This window comes from Poecilia mexicana, unplaced genomic scaffold (assembly GCF_051168715.1).
Source record: "Poecilia mexicana isolate PSO_F unplaced genomic scaffold, ASM5116871v1 scaffold_1, whole genome shotgun sequence".
NCBI lineage: Eukaryota > Metazoa > Chordata > Actinopteri > Cyprinodontiformes > Poeciliidae > Poecilia > Poecilia mexicana.
This window is the reverse complement of record NW_028263370.1, coordinates 4249021-4272696: the sequence shown is the minus strand read 5'-3', so window position 1 is coordinate 4272696 and position 23676 is coordinate 4249021. Positions and strand designations below refer to the sequence as shown.

General features: G+C 43.4%; 3 protein-coding genes across 4 annotated transcripts; 1 reads left to right on the top strand and 2 right to left on the bottom strand.

Annotated features, from left to right (window-relative positions):
* Nucleotides 1-7: 7 nt before the first annotated feature.
* On the bottom strand, nt 8-13917 carry pdcd11 (programmed cell death 11). 2 transcript variants are annotated; one of them, XM_014967427.2, is made up of 36 exons: nt 13839-13917; nt 12475-12653; nt 12224-12358; nt 11952-12119; nt 11400-11561; nt 11196-11316; nt 10936-11099; nt 10744-10845; nt 10320-10532; nt 10121-10245; nt 9965-10025; nt 9723-9869; nt 9373-9624; nt 8683-8808; nt 8402-8596; nt 8142-8312; nt 7841-8054; nt 7605-7754; nt 6959-7071; nt 6345-6844; nt 5602-5664; nt 5410-5506; nt 5211-5300; nt 4992-5094; nt 4735-4912; nt 4000-4056; nt 3807-3929; nt 3483-3605; nt 3213-3378; nt 2934-3074; nt 2696-2839; nt 1921-2171; nt 1668-1836; nt 874-1027; nt 603-768; nt 8-261 (listed from the first exon to the last, which is right to left on the bottom strand). In XM_014967427.2, exons 2-36 carry the CDS (start codon nt 12574-12576, stop codon nt 90-92), a joined length of 5418 nt encoding a protein of 1805 aa, XP_014822913.2. In that variant the 5' UTR covers nt 12577-12653; nt 13839-13917; the 3' UTR covers nt 8-89. The 2 variants fall into 2 exon arrangements, with proteins under 2 accessions (XP_014822913.2, XP_014822914.2); XM_014967428.2 differs by having other exon boundaries at nt 13782-13860.
* A 101-nt stretch (nt 13918-14018) lies between these two features.
* On the top strand, nt 14019-15763 carry atp5mk (ATP synthase membrane subunit k). Its single transcript, XM_014967433.2, has 4 exons — nt 14019-14116; nt 15133-15238; nt 15454-15547; nt 15625-15763. The coding sequence occupies exons 2-3, from the start codon at nt 15152-15154 to the stop codon at nt 15541-15543; spliced, it is 177 nt and encodes a 58-aa protein (XP_014822919.1). The 5' UTR covers nt 14019-14116; nt 15133-15151; the 3' UTR covers nt 15544-15547; nt 15625-15763.
* Nucleotides 15755-21996, bottom strand: taf5 (TAF5 RNA polymerase II, TATA box binding protein (TBP)-associated factor). The gene is made up of 11 exons (XM_014967429.2): nt 21565-21996; nt 20357-20582; nt 19952-20267; nt 19686-19849; nt 19250-19385; nt 19008-19128; nt 17982-18111; nt 17265-17429; nt 16973-17150; nt 16383-16560; nt 15755-16291 (listed from the first exon to the last, which is right to left on the bottom strand). Exons 1-11 carry the CDS (start codon nt 21971-21973, stop codon nt 16077-16079), a joined length of 2238 nt encoding a protein of 745 aa, XP_014822915.2. The 5' UTR covers nt 21974-21996; the 3' UTR covers nt 15755-16076.
* Nucleotides 21997-23676: the final 1680 nt, after the last annotated feature.

Below are 23676 nucleotides of genomic sequence, written 5' to 3'. Positions count from 1 at the left end.
TCAGAACTTCTACTGTCATCATTAATCAGTGTTTATTTTACAAAATACGTTAAAAAGACGGTTAAAGACGGCGACGTATTTTTGCCCTCTCAGTTTGCAGCGTCTTTGCCTTTTGCCTCCACGAACTCCATGGCCTTCTCTTTGACCGCCTGGACGCTCTGAGGTGTGCCGTGCTTCTTCTCATACTCCAGGTAGCGCTTGAAGAAGAACTTGATCTTCTTCACGGAAACGCTGAGGTGGATCGTCCGATCGAAGACGGCCCTGCAGAAGGAGAGGAGCGGAGAACGAAATGAAGCCCAAACGCTCGGGCCGTTCAGATGGAGCCGAATGTTTTAGAGCAGAAGACGAACAGAGTGTGAAGAAATTCATTTCAGTGCCCACAGAAAGATCAGAACAATCAGCATAGTTGCAGTAATAATCTAAACTAGGGGGATCATGAATAAAAGAGGCCCAAGAATGGAGCCTTAGGAGATCCTCATTTTCTCAGATTTGTATTTCCTATTAATGTACTTTCATCTGAAAAAATTACGTTTGATTATTTGTTGTGTCGCTTCTGCACACAAATTCCAGCGTGGACGTCAGTGGTGGGAGCTCACGTTTACCTCACTTCCTTCTGCGATCCGTGTTTGACCATGAGGTCGATGAAAACGGACCAGAGGTCCGTGCGTTTCGGATAGCTCGTCAGGACTTTGTCGAACATGCTGCGACCTCTCTCGGCGTCGCCGAAGCGGAACTCCATCTGAGCGAACTTGGTGATTACATCCACACCTAGCAAGATGGCGCAAAACACAGTGAAACATCACAACTTGTAAAAATCCTGAGGCGTGTTTCCGTTTCTTGAGAGATGAGACAAACTAACTCGGCTCGTCTTACTCTCTTTGGGGGGCAGACTCTTCAGCGCCCTCTGCAGGAGAGAGCTGGCAGCGTCACTTTGGCCCTGCTGGAGCAGGAAGGTCCCGTAGCTTAACCACACTGCTTTGTTCTGCCGGAAACGTTTCACCATGGTCTTATATAGGCTCTCTGCCTCCTGGAGACACGACACAAACACACATATTAGAAGCTGGAGGAAAAGTTAATTTACTCGGGAACAAAGGGTGTTTTCACACCTGATGGTCTGACAGACTTGGTTCAATTGGGGACCAAAATTGCAACATTTGTTAAATTTTCAGCTGGTGTGGTTCGCTTTCACACTGCACTGTGTCAAAGGATCCAAACTAATTGAAAAACCTGTTCCCCTCCTTTCCTGTGGTGGCGCTGCACCAAGAACTACTGAAGGAAACAACATAAAACCTCTCAAGAAGACACTGAAAGCAACATCCTTTTCCACAAAATGTACACAAAAATAGAGTGAGGTTCAGATTTTAGTGCTTGTAGGATTTCTTTCTATAGTGCTGCATTTACACATTTGTTCATCTTGTAGTTGTTCAAAATGCCCTTCGCTTTAAACCGCTTCCTGCTTTCGGAGCGGTCTCCAGTCTGCTTGGCACTCAAATCGCAGCAGAGTTCACTTGAACCGAACTGAAACCTGGGCAGACCAGAGTTCTCCATCTTAGTTCACATCAGAGTTCGATTGCACATTCACACCTCCCCAAACGGCTTTCTATGCAAACGACCTAATGATCGATTAAAGAGGTGTGAATGCGCCCACGGTAAAAATAGACTCGGACCTTGATTTTGTTGGAGTTGGCGTAGATGTCGGCCAGCTGCTGGTACACGGGCATGGGCTCACAGAACTGCACGGCTCGCTCAAACACTTTCTTCAGACTCTCCTGGGTTCCGTACATGTTCTCCAGGTTCAGCAGGGCCACCCACACGTTCAGCTTCTCCTGCTCCTCCCTAGACACAAACACAGAGCGGAGTCTGAACACCGACGCTCCGTTCTCATGGCCATCTGCAGGAGCATCGGTGCTTGTAAAACACCTGAAGGAGATGGTTTTGAGGGCCCTCTCGGCCACGGCCCGGGCCTGCTCGATCTGCGTGGCCTGCAGGTGGTGGGCCATGTACTGGAGCCAGAGCAGCGAGCTGCTGGGCGAGGCGAGCAGCAGCCGCTCGAAGGCGGCCGCGTCCTGGGGCCGCAGGCTCGGGTCCATCAGCTCGGCTTCCCGCTGCAGCAGGGCCTTCTCCGCCGACTTCTTCTCCTGCTCGAGCTCGTGGCGCGTCTTCTTCTGGGGCTGGACGATTAAATAAAAAGAAGAAGAAAAAAAAGTGACCATGGAGAAAATCAGGTGAGACCAGTTAAAGGACGGATCATCTCATACTGGTTTTTATGAGGTGAATGCTTAAGTAGTCACACGAAATGGTTTCCCACAATTTTTTACCAATAAAAATGTGAAAAGTGTGACATGATTTTGTGTTCAGGTCCTCTGAATTAATGCTTTGTCGAACCGCCTTAGCGCGCACGCGCGCTAAGGCGCCAAATAAAGTTTGGCTTAAATATAAGCCAAACTTTATTTAAATTGCACAGACCGATAACTCATTGTGGAAATAAGAATAACAAATATCCAAAAATTAAAAAATGTTTCCCCTAAAATTTATGGCATTTAGCAAATAGAAATATGTTTCTTCAACTTCACATTAACGCCCCGCTTTATGTTGGCCAATCTGTAAAAAAAAATCCAAACAAAATTCACAGAAAACATGAAAAAGCTCAAGTGACACAAACGCCACCTTGATGGATCCCTTTTGATCGTCTCACCTTCTCGTTTCCGTCTTGCTCCTCTCCGTCGCTGGAGTCCCCGTCCTTTGCCTCCAACACGGGCTTCAGGGAGCTCAGCCCCACATCCCAGGAGAAGCCGGTCGGCACCTGCAGCCTGGACGGACCCGCTGAGCTGGGAGGCACCTGCAGAGGCAGAAACACGTCGGTAATGTTCTCCAGCTGTGGGGGCCTGAATTTACAGCAGGAGCAAAAAAAAAGAGTCTGAGGTTCAGCTTACCTGAGCAGAATCACGCTTTGCTTCCTCACCCTCATCCTCCTCTTCCCTGAAGTAGACCTCCACTCCGCTGTCATCGGCGTCAGTTTTTGATGTGCTCGATTTTTTTGTTTTCTTCTTCGGGACCTGGGGCTCTGCTGGTTTCTGTGACATGAACGAACAGCAAAGACTGACCTGAGGGTCTAAGGATCCTGGCTGCAGCTGTTGTGGACTTTCTGTTCGACTCTAGTATTGTTAAATACATGAAAACAAGATGACAGCAGGTGAAAGAATGATCATTACCTGTTCGCTCTCGCAGTGCGAGCGTTTCTTTGCCTTCTTTGAGTCGCGTTTCTCCGCGTCTCCGACGAGACGCAGCGGCAGGCCGAGGGACTCCGGGAGCACGTCTGGCTTTCCGGTGTCCGCGGGGAGAAGAGAGAGGTCGACTAACTCGTCCTCCCTGTCCACACTGAGGAAACAAACAGAGGTTATTTCGCTCGATTAAAAAACAACAACAACAAAACAAAAACAAAATACGATCACAAAGTGTGAGCTGAGACGTTTTGTTTTTACCTGAGGATTTTAGTGGTGAGGAGGGTGTTGACCGGAAGGTGACTGGAGAGGATCTTGTGGTTGTTAATGAAGTATTTGGAGGACTGTTGAAGTCGAGCTCTTCCTGTGATATTGTGCGACAGCCTGGAAACAGAGGAGAGGACAGAAATGATGAGGAGGAGATAACTTGTGTGTTTTTTTTTCTTCAGCTCCCATCTCTGTGTCCACTTGAGAGGCTCAGTGGTCCCAGAACGAAGCCTGGAGGCACTCCACATTTGATCTTTTGTTTGCAAGTGTTGCCAATGCAGCACTGAGATCCAGTAAATCCAAGACCGACGTATTTACCTGATGAAGATCCCCTGCTCACTCACAGACTTCACGTAACCCCGGACCACCTGGTCCAAGCGCAGATGGTCCAAAGACAGGACTTCTGGGTCCTTCGCCGGCTTGGTGTTCTGAGGGTTCAGCCTGAAAAGACGTGCCGCAATGAGCCGCACGTTCTGTAAACCACGCAACTTTTCCCAGTGACGGTTCTTACCGCGATGGACGTAGGGACAGGTGCCACTTTCCGTTCTGCACATCTAGAAGGTAACACCTGAGGGGTGGAAATGCCTTGCTTTAAAGGAGTTTAACTTTTCTTAATTACCTCTACGTCAGAAAGACAAACGCTAAAATTTGATATGATTAAAATAAACTTAGTTTAAAATGTGAGCTTTCATTTTACGTTCTGTAAACATGAAAAAAAACCCAAAACAAATTTAATCAAGATCCTCTCTTTGGTCCATCTTTGTGTATTTATCCTTCTTGTCCTACTGTAGTCTATTCTCAGATGAATAGTGCCATGCAGGACTTTTCAAAGTTTCACATTTTCTTTTATAACATTACTTAAAGCGTCTCCACAACCATTCTTTTATGGTCTTTAACAATATTTATAAGTCTTTCAATGTTTTTCTTTGGACTTTGGCTGCTCCAAATGAAGAAGGCAAAATTAAAACCTGGAAATTGTTTCCAGCACATTGCCATTCCAGATCCAGTAGATCTCAAACACTTGAATATAGTGAGAAGGTTCAATATTTATTGTCAAGCGACGCTCATATTCTATAGATTTATTTCACGGGGTAAATGCCTCAACAAATGGCATTTCTTGCCATTTTATTGACTACGACTTACAGATAAATTACAAGAAACACGTTGAACTTATTCATGATATTCTGACTTTTTCCTCTTTTTAGATGATCCCGTCAAAGAACGCTGAGCCTCATGGCCAACCAACCTGATGAGCTGATCCTTGCTGAACGCCTCCAGCGGGTTTTTCCTGTAAGTGTCAGCGACGTCAGTGATAGAAACCGCTCCGGCGCCGCCGAAGGGGAGCTTGACCACGAGGCCGACTTGTGGGTGGACACTGGTCACCATTCCCAAAGTAATGCTGCCTTTCTCCAGTTTATGGATCCCTGGGAAAGCGGGGAGAATGAGACGCATTGCCACGGAAACATTACCAAAGCATTTCAACGTCAACTCTGCCCTCTCTACCTGAGAGCGACAGCACAAAGCGATGAGGCTGGACGCTCGCTTCCACCACTTTAGCGCGGACCGCCTGGCCCAGCTTGAACAGTTTTTCTGGGTGGCTGGCATCCTGGACATGAAAAATAAATATTTACTCAAGGTCAGATATTTTCGTAAGCAAAAATATATCCTCACAATTTAATTACCAGAAGAAGGAAAAAAAAAAAAAGAATCGGCATCACTCACTTTAGGATCTGTGATCATGGAAAGCAGGTCCACGGTCCCTGTGAGGCAGGGGTCAGAGGTGACTTCCAGGCACTTCTTGTCTGATTTAAACTGGAAACAGAAACAAAACCACTGAAGGAAGAGCAGGAAAAGTGACTGGAAATATTTGGATCTGCAGCCGTTACACAGTAAATCCAATCAGACGCTCATGAAAGCTCACTTTTGATACGAAACATGTGATTTCGTCGCCGGCCTTATAGCCGGAGAGTTTATCTTTTGCTGTAACTGGCTTGAAATCCACACCAGGATCCAGTCGGCTACAGGAAGAAAAACAGGAAGTCACCAGGCTGAAAATGTAAAAGATCCGTAATCAAGGACACACGACGTGATGACTGTGATCCACTTTGGTTACCTGGGGATAAGTGTGAGTTCAGGAATGGTGTACTTGAATTTGGGATGAGAAAACGGAAGAAATCTGAAATTAAGAAAGATTTTGTTACAAAGACTGCCATTTGAAAATAGAGAAAATGTACAAATTTCGTTTACAGCTGAGTGATCCGACTTAAAAATAAAACATTTTTCTCGCTTTCTTATGTTAAAAAGTAGTTATTAACAAGATATTTTACCAGGATCTGATGTGACCGCCTTATTCTGTACAATTTTCTTTGCCTAATCGTGTCCAAGTCCTGCTACTGCTAATAATTTGATGCTGATGTTATAAAAGATGAAGCATCTCCTTATCTTTAAAACCGATAATAAAGTCTAACTTCACAAGATGCTCAGCATGTCTTATTATAACTTTCTGTGAATTCTTATCGGAAAATCACTTGACAAAATGCAACGTTTCAATTGTTGACTATGACTTTGTATTTTTCTGTTTTTATTATTTAAAGCACTTAGGACTGCCTTGTTGCTGAAATGTGCTATAAAAATTAAATTTGATTTGATTCATAAAATTACTACTTTTTTAGATCCATCAGTTGTCAAACAAAATAAACAGAAATAAACAAATAAAGCAAATCACTCAGCGTGTGATGAATCCATAGGAGAGATTGACTTTATGAACTGAGGTACTGAAAAACAAACTTTTTAATAGTATTAAAATTCCCTAATAAGCACATTTGCGTACGACGACACTTAAAAGGTTGCGTTAACCTGTGACTGGTGGCTTCTCGTCCTCCGATGACCCTGGCTTTGACCGTGCTGCCCACTCTCACCGTGGACGTGGGGAAGGACCCCATCTTGACCGCGGCCGGCTCCATCACCTGCGACACGTGGACGCTGCCCATGCTCCCGTCCTCCAGCGCCACCTGGATGTAGGTGGGCTTCACCGACCTCACTTTGCCCTGCAGGACTTCGCCGAAGCGGTGTCCCGAAGAGTCGGCCTGGTTCTCCGAAGCCGTGCGCTGCCGCTTCCGGGCGCTGCCCTTCCACAACACCAGGGGGAGCCCTTCCAGTTGCTCGCAGCTGGGTTCTACGACTTCCACCGTCAGAGTCATCCCCGCCTTGAGTCTGTCTGCCCCGGACAGGGTGACCTCGTTCGGGTGGCCGCAGGTTTGGAGCAGAGTCAGCTGCGCCGCGTCGTTTAGCGAGACAACGGTAAAGTCCCGGTCGACGAACTGCACCACCGCACAGCAGTCTGAGCCTTTATTCAGCTGTAAAAAAAGAATGTTGAAAACAGCAGTGATAATGTAATGCAACGTGAGAAGAAAAAAAAAACGCTTATATAACCTGCTGAAATCAGGAGAGAAAACACTGGCAACACTTACAGACTTCTTCTTCCCCAGCAGCTTTGGGAGGACGGAAACATGGACACAGGTGGACAGGATGTCGACATTAAGGACGACCGCATTCACTTTCTGCCCAGGGGTCAGGCTAACTCCTGGAAAACAGGCAGATGCGCTCACTGGTGGGGCTACTGATGCATTCAGAAGATGAGTTTTCAAAAAGTAGCTCTTATTTCAATTGACCCTTCAGTGAGTTGTACGACAGAGTATTAGGGCCAGGATGTTTTTGCTTTGTCATGAAAATGTAATCATAACATGAGCAGGATAAAGATGTAATTTTACCAGAACGTCTTCAAATTAAGACAAAAACGTTGTTATAATGAGTAAAGGCTTCAACATTTATCAGGATCTGATGTGAGCGCCTTATTCCGTGTGGTTTTCTTTTAAACAAACTCAGTCGTTTGTCCAGTCCTGCTCCTATTAACAATTTGATACCGTTTATGAACAGTAAAGGTCAGATTGGGTGCTGGTCGTCTCAGATTAGCTCAGCCTCTGGCACCAAATAGTCTGAATTTACACTAAATGTTTTCTACTGCAGGCCAGATCTGAAATGACTAAAATCTTTCAACAGAGTCTTAAAACAGAAACCCCGAGGCGTCCCTTTAAGACCCGACGGTTCTGAACGTACCCGCCACATGGCGTTTACTGGCGACAACGTCAGCACCAGGCAAGTTGTCAGACTTGAATTTGGCCCCGTCCTGTGTCGCTGAATCCACCGTCAGCTTCAGCTTCTGGCCGACGGTCAGAGCGGCCAACTGCCGCCGGAGTTCACCGTCATCTGTAGAGGCAGAAATGATGAGCCCGGCAGAGCCAGGTCCTGCCGGGCTGAACAGGAACCAAGAGCGTCCGGAGCCGTCAGCGCACCTCTGATGGTCAGCATTTCCTTCACAGCTCGCCTCTCCTGTACGCCGTTCAGGAGCGCGGCCCGGGCGTCCCCGTCAGACGTTATGACCTCGGAGGTCTTCAGCGTGACCAGGAATCGCCGCTTTTCCTCGTCCACGTTGGTCACCTTGGCGATGACCGTCTGGCCCGGCTCAAAGGCGGTCGTCGTGTCACTGATGAACTTATCCGACATGGCCTGTTGCAGTCAAACATAAACGCTCAGTGTTGAAAACGGCGGCGTTGCTGCGTCAGGGAAAAACTGGTCCACGGCTCTTCAACTCACAGATTTGGGTGCAAGACCAACGAGCCCGTAGGGGAACTCCACAAAGACGCCGTAGGACATGATGCTCCTGATGCAGCCGACCAGCTGCATCCCCACGGTTACCTCAGAGAAATCTTTGGCCACCGCTCCTTCCTCCAGTGACGATCTCACCCTTGGCTTCTTGGTGAGCGTCTTTAAAAGAGGAGCAGCTAAGGCGGAAATAAACCGTTTCACACCACAGAGCGTCGGCTTCGGTCTAAACAGCTCGGGGGAAAGGATACGATGTTCTGCTTGTTCTTGTTAAAGCAGATCAGGTCTGAGACGGTGTCTCCTTCCTGCAGAACCTCCCACAGTAACTGACAGTTGGACATGTGATCGGAGAGATGCACTGTGGGTAAGACGGCGCGGCCCTCGTCTGGGAGGATGACGACCTCCAGGCCGTTGACGGATTTCTTCACCACCCTTGCCTCCACCCCCTGCAAGGCAAATAAAATGTAGCCGGGAAACGAGGAAAGTTTGACGGACGCTAAACACACCAACACCACCCAGGACTCCGCTTTACCTTTCCAACCTCGCAGTCAATCGGAGGCTCGGTAGATTCCTCCATCTCTCCCTCTGCCGCCGCCTTAAATGACAGCAGCAGCTTCTCCTTCTGTGGCTCACATTGAAGAACTTTGGCCTTCAACACCTGGAAGGTAAAGGTGGAAAACAACCACGTACACTTAGATGAAGAAACGGAGTTTCAAAATTATTCAAATTTTCCAAATCCCCAATTCTTTGTGTCAATAGGCATCTTCTGAGCAGATGTCACCTGGGGAGTACCCCAAGGTTCAATCCTGGGACCCCTCCTATTAAATATCTACATGCTCCAATCAATGCATGGATGGAACACTGATCAGTATATTTTATGTATATTTGCTTGATGATGGCATTTGGAAAAAAATTAATGTTTATTTTGTTTCATAATAGTTGACTATCATGTTTTTATGGCATAAAAGCACTTTGAATTGCTGAAATGAATGAATGAATGAAATGAAACTTGACTTGTCTTCCTTCTTTTGTCCATTTTTAAAATATAACAGAAAAAAAAAAAAAAAAAAAGATAACCAAGAATCTGCAGCAGGTACTTGTTAGCGGTCAGGCTTCAAACGCGAAGCCAAGGACAAAAGCAGTTTTTATTTTCCAAACCCCTCAGTTCCTCCGGTCTGCGCAAGGAACCCTGATGAACCGATGCAACTCGCTTATGTCTCACCTGTCCAATGTAGAAGACGTCCTCTGGACGGACGATGGGCTCAGAGCTGAGCTCCTCCAGTGGGACAAGACCTTTGACGTTGCCGTAGAAACGGATGATGCAGCCGAAGTCTTTGATAGACACGATGAAGCCGTGGGACACGCGGCCGGGACGGGCGTCGTCGTAGCTGAGGAACAGCGGCAGGGTGCTCTCGACCAGCGCCTTCTTCCGGGTCAGACACAGCTTCCTGTTGTCCACGTCGACCGACAGCACCTGAAGTTCACACACATACAGCCAGACTTGCTAATCGGACTGAAAACCCTCGCACAGGCTTCATTCCTGCATCTTTTTCGGGAGAGAACAGCACTGACCCGACATTTGACCTTCATTCCCTCGATGTACTTCTTCTCCGGGTTTTTCAGGATGATGTCAGAGAGGTGCGTCCGAGGCACCAGGCCTTTGACGTGCTCCGACAGGTGCAGCACCATCCCGTGGCTCAGCAGGACAGACACCGTCCCCTTGGAGGACAACGCAGGATTAAAACAGTCCAAATCCGTACGAAGCGGGTTAAATTTGTGACTTTAACCCCAACAAAATAACTTCTCCATTTCACCTCTACGACTTGGCCGGCGTGAATGTCCTGGTATCTATAAAATCGCTGATCAATCACACTCCTGCAATCAGGACACAGCGTAAGGTGGTCAGTGCAGAACAGCGAGGCCACGTTCTCTGACGTAAAACAAAATAATAGAAATCGACCGCTGCGTACTTTCGTAAACTGGCAAAATAAATTTGCTCCACGGGGCTGAAGTCCAGGATCCTGCAGGTGTGCTTGGGCATCGCAGAGACCTTGTTATCATTGGCCGGGTCGCTTGGCTCCTTCAGGTGGTTCCTCTGTCAAGACGCATGATAAAATATTACGCCGGGGTCTCTAAAGCAAGTTCATCAAATCACCAGCTTTCACTTACATGCACAAAGGCCGGGGTTTTGTCCGGCAGCTCCAACATGGCCCCCGACATGTGGTGCATCGTGGTCACCTTGCACTCATTCACCACCTCTCCGGTCCGGTCCCTGCCGGGAGGAGCGGCGTTGATGTCGGACATGGGCTGCAGGAGGTGGCTGCGCAGGCTCAGCCCGACGAGGCGGGCGGTCGGCTCAATGTACAGAACGCACGCTTGCACCTGGTTGGTCACGGGTCGGCACGCAAATAACACACGAAATTATTAATGTGTCATAAATGAATTCAACTCTAAAAACAACATTAAGCAAGTAAATAATAAACATTTAATGGGACATGGCTGGACAGTTGAGAAATAAATAAATGGATGGATAGATAGATACATATTTCTTCAATTAAAAAAAAATATTTCCAAAAAGGGGGGATAGTTTTACCTGAAACCCCTGTCTGTAGCTGGACTCCGGCTCCATGTGCAGAAAATCCACCTGGCCGCTGAACGAGTTCAGGAAGTCCAGGTGCAGGCCATGTTTGGTCACCTGCAACCCCGACATGCAGAGCTCATTTAAAGACGCAACTCTTTCAGCTCAAGTCACATCCGCAGTGAAGCAAAAGGAAGCCTTCGTCACCTTTTTGACGGTAGCTTTGACCGTGAGGCCCGGCAGGAGGTTGGTGAGGGTCCAGCCCTGTTTGGCGTTAGCGGAGGCCCGAGCCGCCGCGGAGAGCCGGACGACGCGGCCGTCGTTCTTTACTTCCTCCACCCGAGAAGTCACATACTGACCCACTTTAAGCTCTGCACGGAGAACACGCCGATATTTAAGAAATGTTTCCTAACTGAGGACTTTTTGAAGCTGTAAAGCTGAGTTCAGGTCATTTTGGGGGTTTATACCGTCACTTTTATGCTGTTTGCTCTGTGTAGCATCCTCGGGCAGGAAGGCTTTTGTTCCACTCACACCAATGTCAATTATAGTGCCATGATCTTCGACACTCTCCACGCACCCACTCAGGACCTGATTCATTGAGACAAACGTTAAAAAAACAGTCAAAGCATCTTATTGTTTTGTTAAAACTGCTGACATTCACTCCAGCTCACCATTCCAGGCGTCAGAGAGCTCGAGGTGAGGCTCTTGTTGACCAGCTTTGGATTGACAGACAGCTGAATGCTGAGCGAGCCTCCTTTAGTGATGTCCATTTTGGAAACCACGCATCGGAGCAGCATTCCCGGCCAGAAGATTTGGGACAAAGAGCAGAACTCCTGCGAAGTCAGAGTGCAAACGTACAGCGTGCTTAGACACTTTTTTCATCACACGACATTAATAATATAATGAATTTTACAGGAATTTCATGTGACACATCAACACAAAGTATAGGAAAGATTTTATCTGGACTTTAGTTAAAAAATTTTTTTAAAGTTGACAGAAAATTTGAAAATATCACTTTGTAATTATCTGTTATTGGAAGATTAATGTCTGAACACCAACTATAAAGTCCTAAAAAATGCAAACAACAACAAACAACGGGGGCACAAGAAAGGCCTGGTGGCCCACCAGGCTTATAATACGCTGGGGGAAACCCTGACTTTACATCGCCGTAAGCTGCTGAATGTGTCAGACGGACATCGAACAGTTCCGACTGAATTAGTCACCTCGTTTTCAACGTCCGAGTCCAGCTGCTCGCTCAGCAGCTTGGTGTAGGCCTCACAGACGTTCCTGATGCTGAGGAAGCCTTGCAGGCCACAAGGAAGGTTGACGGTCACCTCGAAGTCAGCCACCTCCTTCACACAGCCCAGTAACAGCATCCCCTCTCTCACGTTCTGGGTTAAGACATGTCGCACAATTTAGCTCGACTGACAAAATAACCAGAAGTAGAAATCTGACCAAGGGTTAAACGTTTACAGGAGATGGGTATGTCTCTCACCTTTATGTGCAGAATCTCCACGATGTTAGCAGCAGCGTTGAGCGTCAGGCCACCTTCTTGCTCTTCTGTCTTTTGCTTTTTGACTTTCGTGTCGCCTCCCTTTTTTTTCTTTGTTGTCGTTTGTTCATCTGACTGCTAAAGGGAGGAAAAAAATAGTTCAAGATGGGTTAACTTTTCTGGTCGGAGACGGGATTGTAGAGGAGCTTATTTGAACAACGTGGTGATAATGAAGTTTTTTTCTTTTTTTTTACCTGAAACAGGTTGTCCACTTTAGTCCGTTCCACCGTGACTTTACTGTCGGTGGACTTCTTTGTTTTGCCTCCACGAGGAAAATCCTCCTCTACCGACGCCATGTTGGATGAAGCTGGGGATGTCTACGGTTTGAAGAAGTTTCAGTCGACACAAGGAGTATATCCAAATCTCCAAAACGCTGCAGACACACACACATGCACACACACACACACACACACACACAAAACAAGAGATTAGATCATGACACTATACAGAGAGCATTTACTTGGCTATTTTGAAGACTATAGTTAATAAAACCCCCAAATTCTGTTCCTATTTTATTCAAGATGAACAATAAGATTTGTTAAATGTGTGTATAAGAAGACTGTCTTTACCTAGCACCCTCAAGAAACACAGTAAGCCTCAAAAGGTTCTCGCTGTTCCCGGACTAATGTATCCAAGGATATTAATAGAAAGTTCAGTGCAAGAAAAAAAGTTATGTTAATGCCTTAAAAAGACTGGAAAACAAATTCAGTCTAAGAGTTTGGAGGAGACCCACTAGATGGAAATAACAAGACTATATAAAAATCATTTTACGTTTCATTTGGAAATCAAAGTCCCAGCGTTTGGAGGAAGGGTGCAGATGAACAGGACTCAAGTTACTTGAGGTCAGGTGTGGAGCTTCCACAGTCAGTAGTGGTTTCATCTGTTGCTCCATTGTGTTTCAGAGCAGACACAATTTATGCCACAATATATACATTTGCTGGATAATTTATTTACCAGCAGCACACTGACAAAATTGTGTTAAAGGTTAGTAATTTATGCAAAAGGAGCCCCGATCAAGTATTGAATTGAATGAAAACTTTACGATGTTACAGTACTAAAAGTATTTTTTTTAATTCTGGTCTTGTATAATAATCTAATTTTCTAAGAAAATGCATTTTGGATTTGCATTAGTAGTAAGTCAAAATCGCTGATTGAAATAAACATAACTTAAATTATAATGAATACATGCATTGTAATGATGCGAGATTTACTGTTTGGAAATGAATTGATTACTCAATTGTATTGGTTGCCATTTTCTCCGTAGTCCTTTATAATATTAATACTTAAGACATAAAACATATGGCTCACTAAAAATCAACTAAAAGGCAGTAAATAGTTTAATCTTAACCGAAATGGAGCAGTCAGCACTTCGAAAAAGCTCTCATCTTCCACCGACTGACTAAAGTCTAACTATATGAACATCAACAAGATCCGGAGAAGACAGTAATTCTCTCCTGAAACATTATGTCTTCCTTTAAAGATAAATATGTAAATACAATACCTGACTTCAAGATATTTATGTATAGTTAGACTTAGTTTTGCCCATGCAGTAACTCACATGTTTTTCAGCAACACGCCATCATCCCAACCCGGAAGAAAAACTAGTCAGGGCGGTCCTTCTGTTTTCCAATCACGGTGGAGAATTGATGATGGATAGTAATTTAACCCAATCAAAGATCGGCTCTGAGCCCAGAAATGAATGACGTTGTTTTCAACCAATAGCCAATCGCATCTGGACTGCTGATAGTGGGCGGGACTTCCTGGCAACTTTAGCGTTGCGGCCTCTGTTGAAGGGCACTTGTATCAATCAGCTAGCTCAGGGGTCGTGTGTTAAAGGTAAGCTACGACACGTTTATGCTTTAGTTAGTTGATCCTTTTTGGTTTCAACACGTGAAAAGAACAAACATGTCTTTGTAACTCCTTTGTTTTGACGGAACGGTCTGGTAACGTTCATGAATGTCTACTTAGCTTGGAAGCTAACTCTGAAAGCTAACAGTGACTTCACAGTGTGTTAACTTGTTTTTCTGTTTAGTTACATTAATTCTTAGTTAATAAGTATAGGGTTACTCTGACCGGTATCTTACGATGACAAGTATTAGATTAGAATACGACTTAATTAATATTGCAGTATTTTTGCATTTCAGTGAAGACGTCAAACCTCTTATTTAGTTAAATCTGCGTTAATTTTCAAACTGTTTATTTATTTATTTTTTACTAAAATACTAAGTGTTTTAGATTTTTCTATGTCTTTCCGTTAGCTTGACGTTGGATGATTTAAAACAACAAAACTGCTTGAAATATTAGCAGCAATGCCTGTACTTGCATGAAACCTGCTGTAATCGGTTATACAGAAATTGGATTCTCCTTAACAAACCGGAATTTATTTTTAAGAAAGATTAACAATAGCACCGAGTTAAACTATAGAAACTTGCCAACGTGTAAGCATTGGCAAGTAGGGGTGGTGGATGTTGAGTTAAATTTTTATCACGATAGTTTTTTTGGTATTATTGTGATCACAATAAGTGATTTATGTATATATATTTTTAAAAACTATCTTTTACCTCTGCAGTATTTTGTGTAACTGGCTGTGACTGCACTGCACAGGAATCACAATCAACGGTTACATAAAGAAAATCGACTTTTATGATTAAAATGCAAAATGTAACTATATTTAAAAAATGTATTGATCCTCTCATAGAAGACATGGAACAGTGGAGAAATTTGTTAAATAACAATTCCAAAAATACTATCAATTTTTATTTATTTATTTTTTAAATATCATCCATCATTAACTAGCATCGGTAAGTGATTGTGCTCACTTGCTGTTATATTGGATCTTATGTTTGTGGCAGGACCATACTTTTAGCCAGAATGGCAGGACACGACGCGGGGAATCAGCACCAGTTCACTGGACTTGCCAAACACTTCAATTCATACACAATCGTCGGAAGGAGGAACGTAAGTTCTGTTGATGTTTAACCCTAAAGTTTGAATTGAAGCTTCAAGATTTTACATGTGCAAACTGCTCTAGCAGCACCAAAAATAATTTGAACACAAGTAGTTCTTTGAACAGGATGACTCACAAAGCAAGAATCAAACCGGAACGACGCATGTTTTATTGTAAAGTTAAAATTAGTACTTGTTTTAATACTTCCGCCTTTGTTTTTTGTTAGTGTGTTTTGGCCACTTACGCCAGCCTTGCAGCCATCTTCCTTTTCTTCAAATTGAAGCCCAAGAAAAAACCTGCCGTCACAGAGAAGTAGTTATGTAAGTATATTCCGCTATTTCTACGCTACAAGCTATTTTCAGTTCCCATGATTTATAGCTGATGGTTTTCTCGACAGGTTTTCGTTTGATCTTCATTTCTAACTGCTTGGAGTGGAAAGAGAGAGAGAGAGCAGCTGGACATGCTTGTAATAAAATATGTCTATTTGGTTTCCTTGTGTAAACAATAAAGAAAATGTACGCTCTGGACATAGAAAACACTTTGTTTTTATTTACAATGTGCATCAGTATAAAAGAATATGTTACAAAGATGAAAGCCATGTTTTGAGGTAAACTGTGAAGTCATGGCAGTGATTTATTAAAAAAAAAAAAAAAAAAGGGGTCAATGAGGCAGTTTACAACTGCAACAGTTAGCTTTGTTCTGGGAACCTGATTGGTCAACCGGTTACTACTTCAGTCTGTTAGCCAGAAAACGAACTGATGACGTTTATTTGTACAGCTCAGAGGTTAGTGATGTGCATCATGTCAAGCTTTAAATGATTTCTCCTCCCTCCCCGATGGTCCAATGCTGCTATGGATTATAAGCTCCTGCGGCCAGAAGCAGGTTCCTCCGTGTGAAGTGAAGGTGAACTACAGGCGTCGATTTGGTCATGTAGGTCCCCAGCAGAAGCTCCTGGGAGTTATCCTGCAGGTGGATGTGTCCCGTAGCCGCAGTGAAGTCATCCGTTTCTAAATCGTCAAATGCTTTCGTCGCATCCCACAGGCGAACCGTGTTGTCCATAGAACCTAGAACGGCCGAAACCATGATCACTAATTAAAGCCTTTGTTGCTTTTATTTAGCCGATTTAAATGGTGCAGTGAGATGTTGAGCACCCACCGGAGCCGAGGATCTCTCCATCCCTGCTGAATCTGAGGGAGTAGATGCACTCTGTGTGACCCTTGAGCTCTCCGACCATCAGTCCGTGACCAATGTCCCACAGGAGGACTCTGCCATCAGTGGCTCCTGAGGCCAAAAACTTCCCATTAGGAGAGAACGCCAACGCGTGGATGGGACCCTGGTGGATTGAGAGGAGAAAAAAAAAGTCCAGAAGCTGTGGTTTCTTATTTGTATCGCTAACAGGACCTCATGTTTACGGATTTCGTGTTAACTTAAGCTCAAAAAGAAATTGAGGTCAGAAAGAGTGAAAAGTCTCATTTTATTTCTGATGCATTTCTCTTTTTTTTTTTTCTTTAAAAAGACCAATTTACAGAACTATTAATTGAAGTTACTATTTTAGCAAACATGAGCCATCATTGCTTTCTGTTTTCAACATAAGCAATAAGATCATATTAAAATTTTTTGGTTTTTCTGTAAAACTGAATTTCCATCCTTAATCTCCTCCAGACCGTCATAGCATGAGAATCCTTCCCATTTCTTGCAAATGCCGAGCTGAAAAATGGCAGCTGCCTGTTCCTGTGAAATCTCACCTTGTGACCGGTGAAAATACGGACACAGTTTCCGGTGAGGACGTCCCACAGACGGATGGTGCGGTCAGACGAGCCTGTGGCCACGTAATTTGCGTTGGGGTGGAAGCGAGTGCAAGTGACGTCGGCCAGGTGACCGGCGAATATCCTCAGCGGCTGGTGGTGATCAGTCGCCCACAAGCTGCAGGAAAGAGAGAGAGAGAGCGCAAAGGAACAAGTCTCTACATTGAGCTGCGACATGTGGCTTTCCTCTACAGACACACAGAACTGCAGGTGTGTTGAAAGTGTTTCTTACCGGGCGACCCGGTCGTGCCCCCCGGAGATGAAATAATATCCGTAAGGGGAGAACTGCGTGTCCCACACTGGATAGTTGTGGCCTTTGTATCCCACCAGACAGGTGAAGGTCAGGAGGCTCCACAACCTGACCGTGCCGTCTTCAGAGCATGACAGCAAGTAGTTTCTGAAAAGGTGAAATGGTCAGAAATCTTTCTGTCCTTCAAAATAAAATAAAAAACTCAAAACAAAATGTTCACTTATTTTTATTTTACGACACAATATTAACATTTTTACTGCTAAAATTCAAGCCTGTACCTCAATGAAGAGCAAAAATATAACATTGGGGACTGGACAGAATCAACATAATCAAACATGGCAACTACTAAGATGCTTTTTTATATGAATCAATCAATCAATCAATATATGAATGTACCTGCTGTGCAAAAGTCCTGATTCTTCCCTTATCTCTACATTTCACTTTATGTGAACAAAGAGTTTATTGTAATCGTTTAAAGTTGTTTTGATCAATGTTTCTTCAATCTTTCTGAACTTACTCCAGTTTGTCTTTGGACTTTAGATGCTTGCCAAACACTTTCTATCCACTGACTGATGATTTTTAGAGGAAATAAATTTTTTTCTTAAGTCACAGCTAAATCTAAGCTATACTTAGGTAATTTTCAGTTGAGCATATTCTTCTCATGAGGTTTTATTCTGGTCAAGTTGATCAAAACTGTACCTGTCTGGGCTGAAGCTGATGCCATACACCGGTCCGCTGTGTCCATAGAGGCACTTTGACTCACTGGCCGTCTTATCGTCCATAATCCTCTCAAGAACATCATCTGACTCTTTGTCAATCAGATTCAAATCTTAAAGAGGGAAAACACACATATAAAAGTAAAGTTTTATTTTGAAACTATGTCACAATATACAGGGTTCACACACTTTTTTTCCACAATAAACTTCAAACACTTTCAGGGTAAGTTTTTACACTTTTTCAGCACCACACTTTGGAGATAAAAACACTGCAAAATAGCTAGAAGAAATTATTGTTTCAATTCACTATTATATGATATTACTTATTATTACTGTTAATGATAATATCTTGTGATAGTTTGTTTCTTCTGTAAAATGTAGAATACTAAAATATAACAACATTTTATATTTTGAAGACTTCGTCACACACACCCTATACACCCGATTAGTCTAAGAACAAAACACTTATTTTTAAAAAGTATAACATATAAAACAACATTTATTTCAATAACATAGCAGTAAATCCCTGAGACATTAGGAATAATAAATATTAATTTCATTGAAACAGTCCAAATAAATCATGTTAAGGTAAATTGGCTTCCCGCTCAAATTAAATGCTAAACATAATATACAAAGAAAGTTACAGAAAATGTTTTAAAACGCTAAGTTTTCTATTTAACAAATAGAAATTACTTTGGTAATTTTACCTAACCTAAAACAAGAAAAGTTTTGACTGATTTAACTTCAGACAGTGAGAAAAAAAAATCTGTCTTTTATTAGGTATGTAAAAATATCTGGTTTCAACTATAAATAACATTTTTCAAATTAGGCTCTTAATCAAGCAGTAGATTGCACTTTATTACAAAACTGTGCAGTGTGCAAGGACACTTTCAAGGTCCTTACACAGAAATCAAGCACTTTATAAACCTTGAAAACACATAATTTTAATTGAAAACACTGTACAAAGTTTGTCGTTAAAGCCCTCATCGCTGATTGCGGCAGGTCTTACCTGCGGCGGTCTTGACCTTGCGGAGCTTCTTCGGCGTGACGCTCCACACCCGTACCGTGGAGTCAGCGAAGCCCCCTGCGATCAGACTGGAGTCGTCCGTTACGTCAACCGCAGTTAGACCCTGAAGGGGCGACGTGACAAAAAAAAAAAAAAAAATGTAAATCTGATTGCTATCAACTGGTTCGTCCCGACAACTCCCATGAAGTGCAAACAGAGTCCGCAGGTCATTTGAGGTCATTTGCCTGGTATGCGTTGAGAAAGGTGTAGAAGCAGATGGAGGGCAGGTTGTCAGGTCCCAAACGAATTCTCTTGGTGGACTCCTTCATGTACATGATCTTGTCCAGCTTGTCTGAGTCTTTTAGTTCTGGTAGAGGTATTCTAAAAAAAAAAAAAATAAAAAAACGTCAACCACTGAGAAACAAATCCTGAATGAGAATCTGCTGGACTGTTCAAAAGTATCAACATCCAGTGAACTTTTTCCATATTTTTCATGCTACAACAACATTTCAATGAATAAGGTTTTGTCCTTTCTTAATAAAATATCTCAGCAGAACTAAATAACATGACATTTCTCTCATACATAAATATCCATGTTGTTCACAGAAATTCGTTATTATACAGGGAGGATACAATGTGAGAGTCTAGAGACATGAATTAGGAATGCACACATGGTTGTACCTGGTCTGTGAAGGAGCGTTTGGATCCTGCTTCTTGCTTTTGGAGCCGGTGCTGTCCTTTTTGGGCTTTTTCTTCTTGGGTTTACCTTCCTCGTTCTCTGCTTCCTCATCCTCATCATCAAGGGGAAGCTCGATTTCTGGCTCCTTCAGCAGGCCATAGTAAACCTACACAAATTAAAAAAAAAGAAAAAAAAAACAGACAAGTTAAAAAAAAAAAAAAAGTATGAGAGAAAGGTATAAAACAAAAATATAATTTAATTATCCAACCTTGGCCTTATTTGCTTCTCGTTTGGCCTCTCCAGCCAAGCTGCCGGACATGGCGTCGATCTGGCTCTTGCTGCGCGGCATGCCATCGAAGATGTCGATGTAGAGGTGCTCTTGGATGATATTCCATATCTGGTTGTTCTGGCGCTCCTGCAGGTGCCTCTTCAGCAGCTGGTAGGAGTCGCGGGAGATGCGCAAAACGAACTTGCTGGTGCGGAAATCCAGCAGCGTCTCGTTCCCTCTCATGTGCTCCTTCTTCGTAAGGCTTGACAAAATGCGTAGGTCCTCTTCGTAGTAGCACTCCTGGTCCCCGCTGAACCTAAAAACGGTGAGGGGGGAAAAGAAGGAGAAAATAAATACGATGGGATGATGGGGATTATCAGACTAAAATATCCTGAAGACACTCACTTTTCAAAGAAGGCCTTAGCCTCGCCTTCATGATTGTTGTAGACCAGTTCCAGGTACATGTGGACAAACAGAGGGTAGAAGACCTGAGACAGTTCTGCTCTGTGGCAGTCCAGAACCGACTCGATGAACTTCTTCAGACCGCTGTAGTAAACTTCATATAGAGCTGGGTCTCCCTGCTGGCTGTAGGCTGACAGAACCACGTTGACGTCTGGCTGATCCTCCCCAGCTGTGACAGAAACAGATTTTCCATCGTTGGTAGATTGAACTCATCTAGGCAAAGCTTCTGGCTTCTAAAAACTTAAATGTGACTTCAGGGTTTCCACGCACTTTAATATCAAAATTGGGATTTTGTGAGTTTTCAGTTCAGATTTTAAAGCAAGAATACAAAAGTTTAGCATGAATCTACTGCATGCATGTTTTAGACAATGGGATAGGAGAAAATACGACTGCATATGGAAATATGTTTTCCACTCTGTTTTCTGTTTTTGAAGCATTTCAAAATTGGAAAACATTTAACTCAAATTCCAAACTTTTACAGGCATTTGCCCGTAACCGGGGAAAATGATGCAAAATGCTTCAGAAACTGTATAACGTTAGAGAACACAACAAGTTCATCTATATATTCAAAGGGTGTCAAACACATTTTCATTGTGGGTCATATCAAGATCATGAAAGCCCTCAGAGGGCCGATTTGTGACAAAATATAATAAAACTACCTATTAAAACAGGTAAAATGTTAAGAAATAGATGTCTTCTTTCAATGAGTACTTGTTGAAATTAAATAATGTAGAACATAATTTCAAAGTGATGTAATTTGACAGTATACAACTAAAAACTGCTTTGATTTGATCGACACAGTAATATTTCAGCACACAGCTGCTATCATGAAGGTTGTTTTTATGTATCCTTCCAGAATCTAGAGGGCCGCACAAAAACCTATGGAGGGCCAGATTTGGCCCGCCGGCCTTGAGTGTAACACATGTGATACATTCTATCAATTTTCTGTGGAAAAAAGTAAAACTAACAGCGCAAAACTCAATATGTTGGGCATATCTGTGTGAATGTTTGACTTTACAATATTGGCCCGGTTCGATTACAATCTCTAGATGTATTACTAAACAGATTAACTTGCTGTTGCTTCTAAATTAACACCAGAGATATTTTCACCCCGTTTCCACACACTTAACATGAGTTGGAGTGAACTGTACCTTTGGTTGGCGCCTTAGCTCCGCCGGGAGCAGAGACGGTCACCCGGCTGAGCAAAGCGCTCGCATCCCCACCGTCTACGTCCGCACCACTTCCCAGCCCAGAACCGGCGGAGTCAGCCCCCTTTGGATCCAGAGCCTCCTCCGGCAATCCCGCCTCGCGACGCAGAATTTCCGCGGACTCTGACAGTTTGTTCTTTCTGAGGAACTGCAGCACAGCCAGCAGGGTCTGCTGGTCCTCAGGGGCTCCCGCCGCCGGCTTGTTGTTTCCAGCCGCAGCGCTGGAGCCGGGGGATGCAGAGAGCACTCCCGCGTCGTTGGCGTGATTATTTCCGAAGCCATCGGTCGCTGGTTCTGTTTTAATGTCGGCTTCGTCTTTCGCGTCGACTATACTACCCTGTACGGCCGCCATTTTCAGAATGAAATGCGCATGCGCGAGATTGAAAAACGGAAACCGCCAATTGCATGACGTCGAGTCACCTGATTGGTTTAAGAGCATGTCAGTCAAATTCGAAGAGTCTAATTAAGTCCCGCCCCTTTCTCTCAAGATTCAACTCTGGTTTCACAGCTGTGGGACTAGTACCACTGGTTGCTGCTTAGTGGTACTCTGAGGACGGATATTGTTGGCACAATCATTTGCAAGTTGGACACAAACAAACTGTCATGTATGCCTACTTAGCGTGATGTTTATTTTAACTAACTTGAACCAGAATTTGCTGCTCGTGGTGGCAGCATGTTACTTTTGATTTGTTCATTTTATAGAATTTTGTTCATAATCTTATTGGATGAGGGGATGCATGTTTGGATAGTTATTCCCTGTAGTTTTGAATGATGTGCATAAAAGGATTTTTACTCATGCTTTTTTTTTTTTTTTTTTTACTTTCAGAGAGTTGCTATGATGTGTGACCGCAGCCACAAAGTATTGTTTTCGAGGAGTGCCTTATTAACATCTCCAAAGCCCAAATAAAACCTGAACTGCAACCCCAAATTCCAATGGAGTTGAAAAGAAGGCTTTGTGGATGCAGAGCATGACCAAACAACAAAGAGGAGAAGAAGAAAGGTCAAGCAATCTCTTCCATTGGTCACAATGGGCAACGATCATATCCCAGACTCCAACATCCCTCTACCTGATGTTCTAACTATACAGAAAGACAGGGATTTAAAAAGGAGTGGAAAAAGCCAATGAGGCGGATTGGCAGTGCTTGCCAACAATGTTCTGCAGTGGAAATGAGTTTTGCAGTAGTTGATCTCAGCCCCTTAGTTCCAGTAAAAATGATTCTTCAGCAGACAAAGACATTTTGGGCAATTCGACTGAGGTTAAACGTTTTTCAACTTCCTAAAAACAGTCTTGATTGTTTCTATCCTATAAAACCAATCTCTTTTTTTTTTTGCTAACTTTCAGCTGATTACTTTAAGTGTATCCAGCTGTACCTTTATGCTTAGTATTAGTATTAGATGTGTGCTTTTTTTTTTACCAGCAGGGGGCACTCTTTACTCACACGACCAACTCACTCTCAGGTATGTCAAGATTTAAAAAGAAAGAAAAAAAAAGAAATATTTTCCCCCATTAAAACTGTTGAATTACATTTTTATCTACAGTCACAGTGAATAAATAACAGCATAGAATTGGTAAATTTTGTTTAAAGATATTCCCTGATAGCTGTAAATTATAGTGACGTCAGGCCGCCAGGGGTAAACATACAGTTAATTTCTCCAGGTGATTAGTAAAATTACATAAACATAATTTATTATTCTAATTATAATTTATTATCGTGAAACACAATTTTGTGCAGCAAAAAGAAAACAGAAACACGAGAGTCTCATTTGAGTAACAGTTTTGCATAACAAATTACCTTCAAACCTATTGATGACTAATTATGAACCGAAATAAGACCTCTATTCAAAGATTATTGCGGACCTTTTTATTAACAGGGGCGTTTGATGTTGGTGTAGTCTAGGAAACATGGAGGAGGCAGGCAGGAGACTCCCTGAGGCAGAACTAATTCAAGGACACTGAGTTTCTAGATTTTGGTTTACTAACTGATTCAAAAAGAACAAAATGACAAAATTAGATCCAGTTTAGACACATAAGATGGCAAGGTCATAATTCTCATC

Excerpts from the sequence above, each read along its gene's own strand:
- pdcd11 (XM_014967427.2), bottom strand. The coding sequence starts at position 12,576 with ATGGCGTCGGTAGAGGAGGATTTTCCTCGTGGAGGCAAAACAAAGAAG. Across the intron at positions 5,095-5,210 it reads CCATGATCACAGATCCTAAA|GATGCCAGCCACCCAGAAAA; the intron begins GTGAGTGATGCC and ends TTTCATGTCCAG. Across the intron at positions 3,379-3,482 it reads CTCACCACTAAAATCCTCAG|TGTGGACAGGGAGGACGAGT; the intron begins GTAAAAACAAAA and ends TTGTTTCCTCAG.
- atp5mk (XM_014967433.2), top strand. The coding sequence starts at position 15,152 with ATGGCAGGACACGACGCGGGGAATCAGCACCAGTTCACTGGACTTGCC. Across the intron at positions 15,239-15,453 it reads CAATCGTCGGAAGGAGGAAC|TGTGTTTTGGCCACTTACGC; the intron begins GTAAGTTCTGTT and ends GTTTTTTGTTAG.
- taf5 (XM_014967429.2), bottom strand. The coding sequence starts at position 21,973 with ATGGCGGCCGTACAGGGTAGTATAGTCGACGCGAAAGACGAAGCCGAC. Across the intron at positions 19,850-19,951 it reads GAGAAGCAAATAAGGCCAAG|GTTTACTATGGCCTGCTGAA; the intron begins GTTGGATAATTA and ends TAATTTGTGTAG. Across the intron at positions 17,151-17,264 it reads GGGCACGACCGGGTCGCCCG|CTTGTGGGCGACTGATCACC; the intron begins GTAAGAAACACT and ends TCTTTCCTGCAG.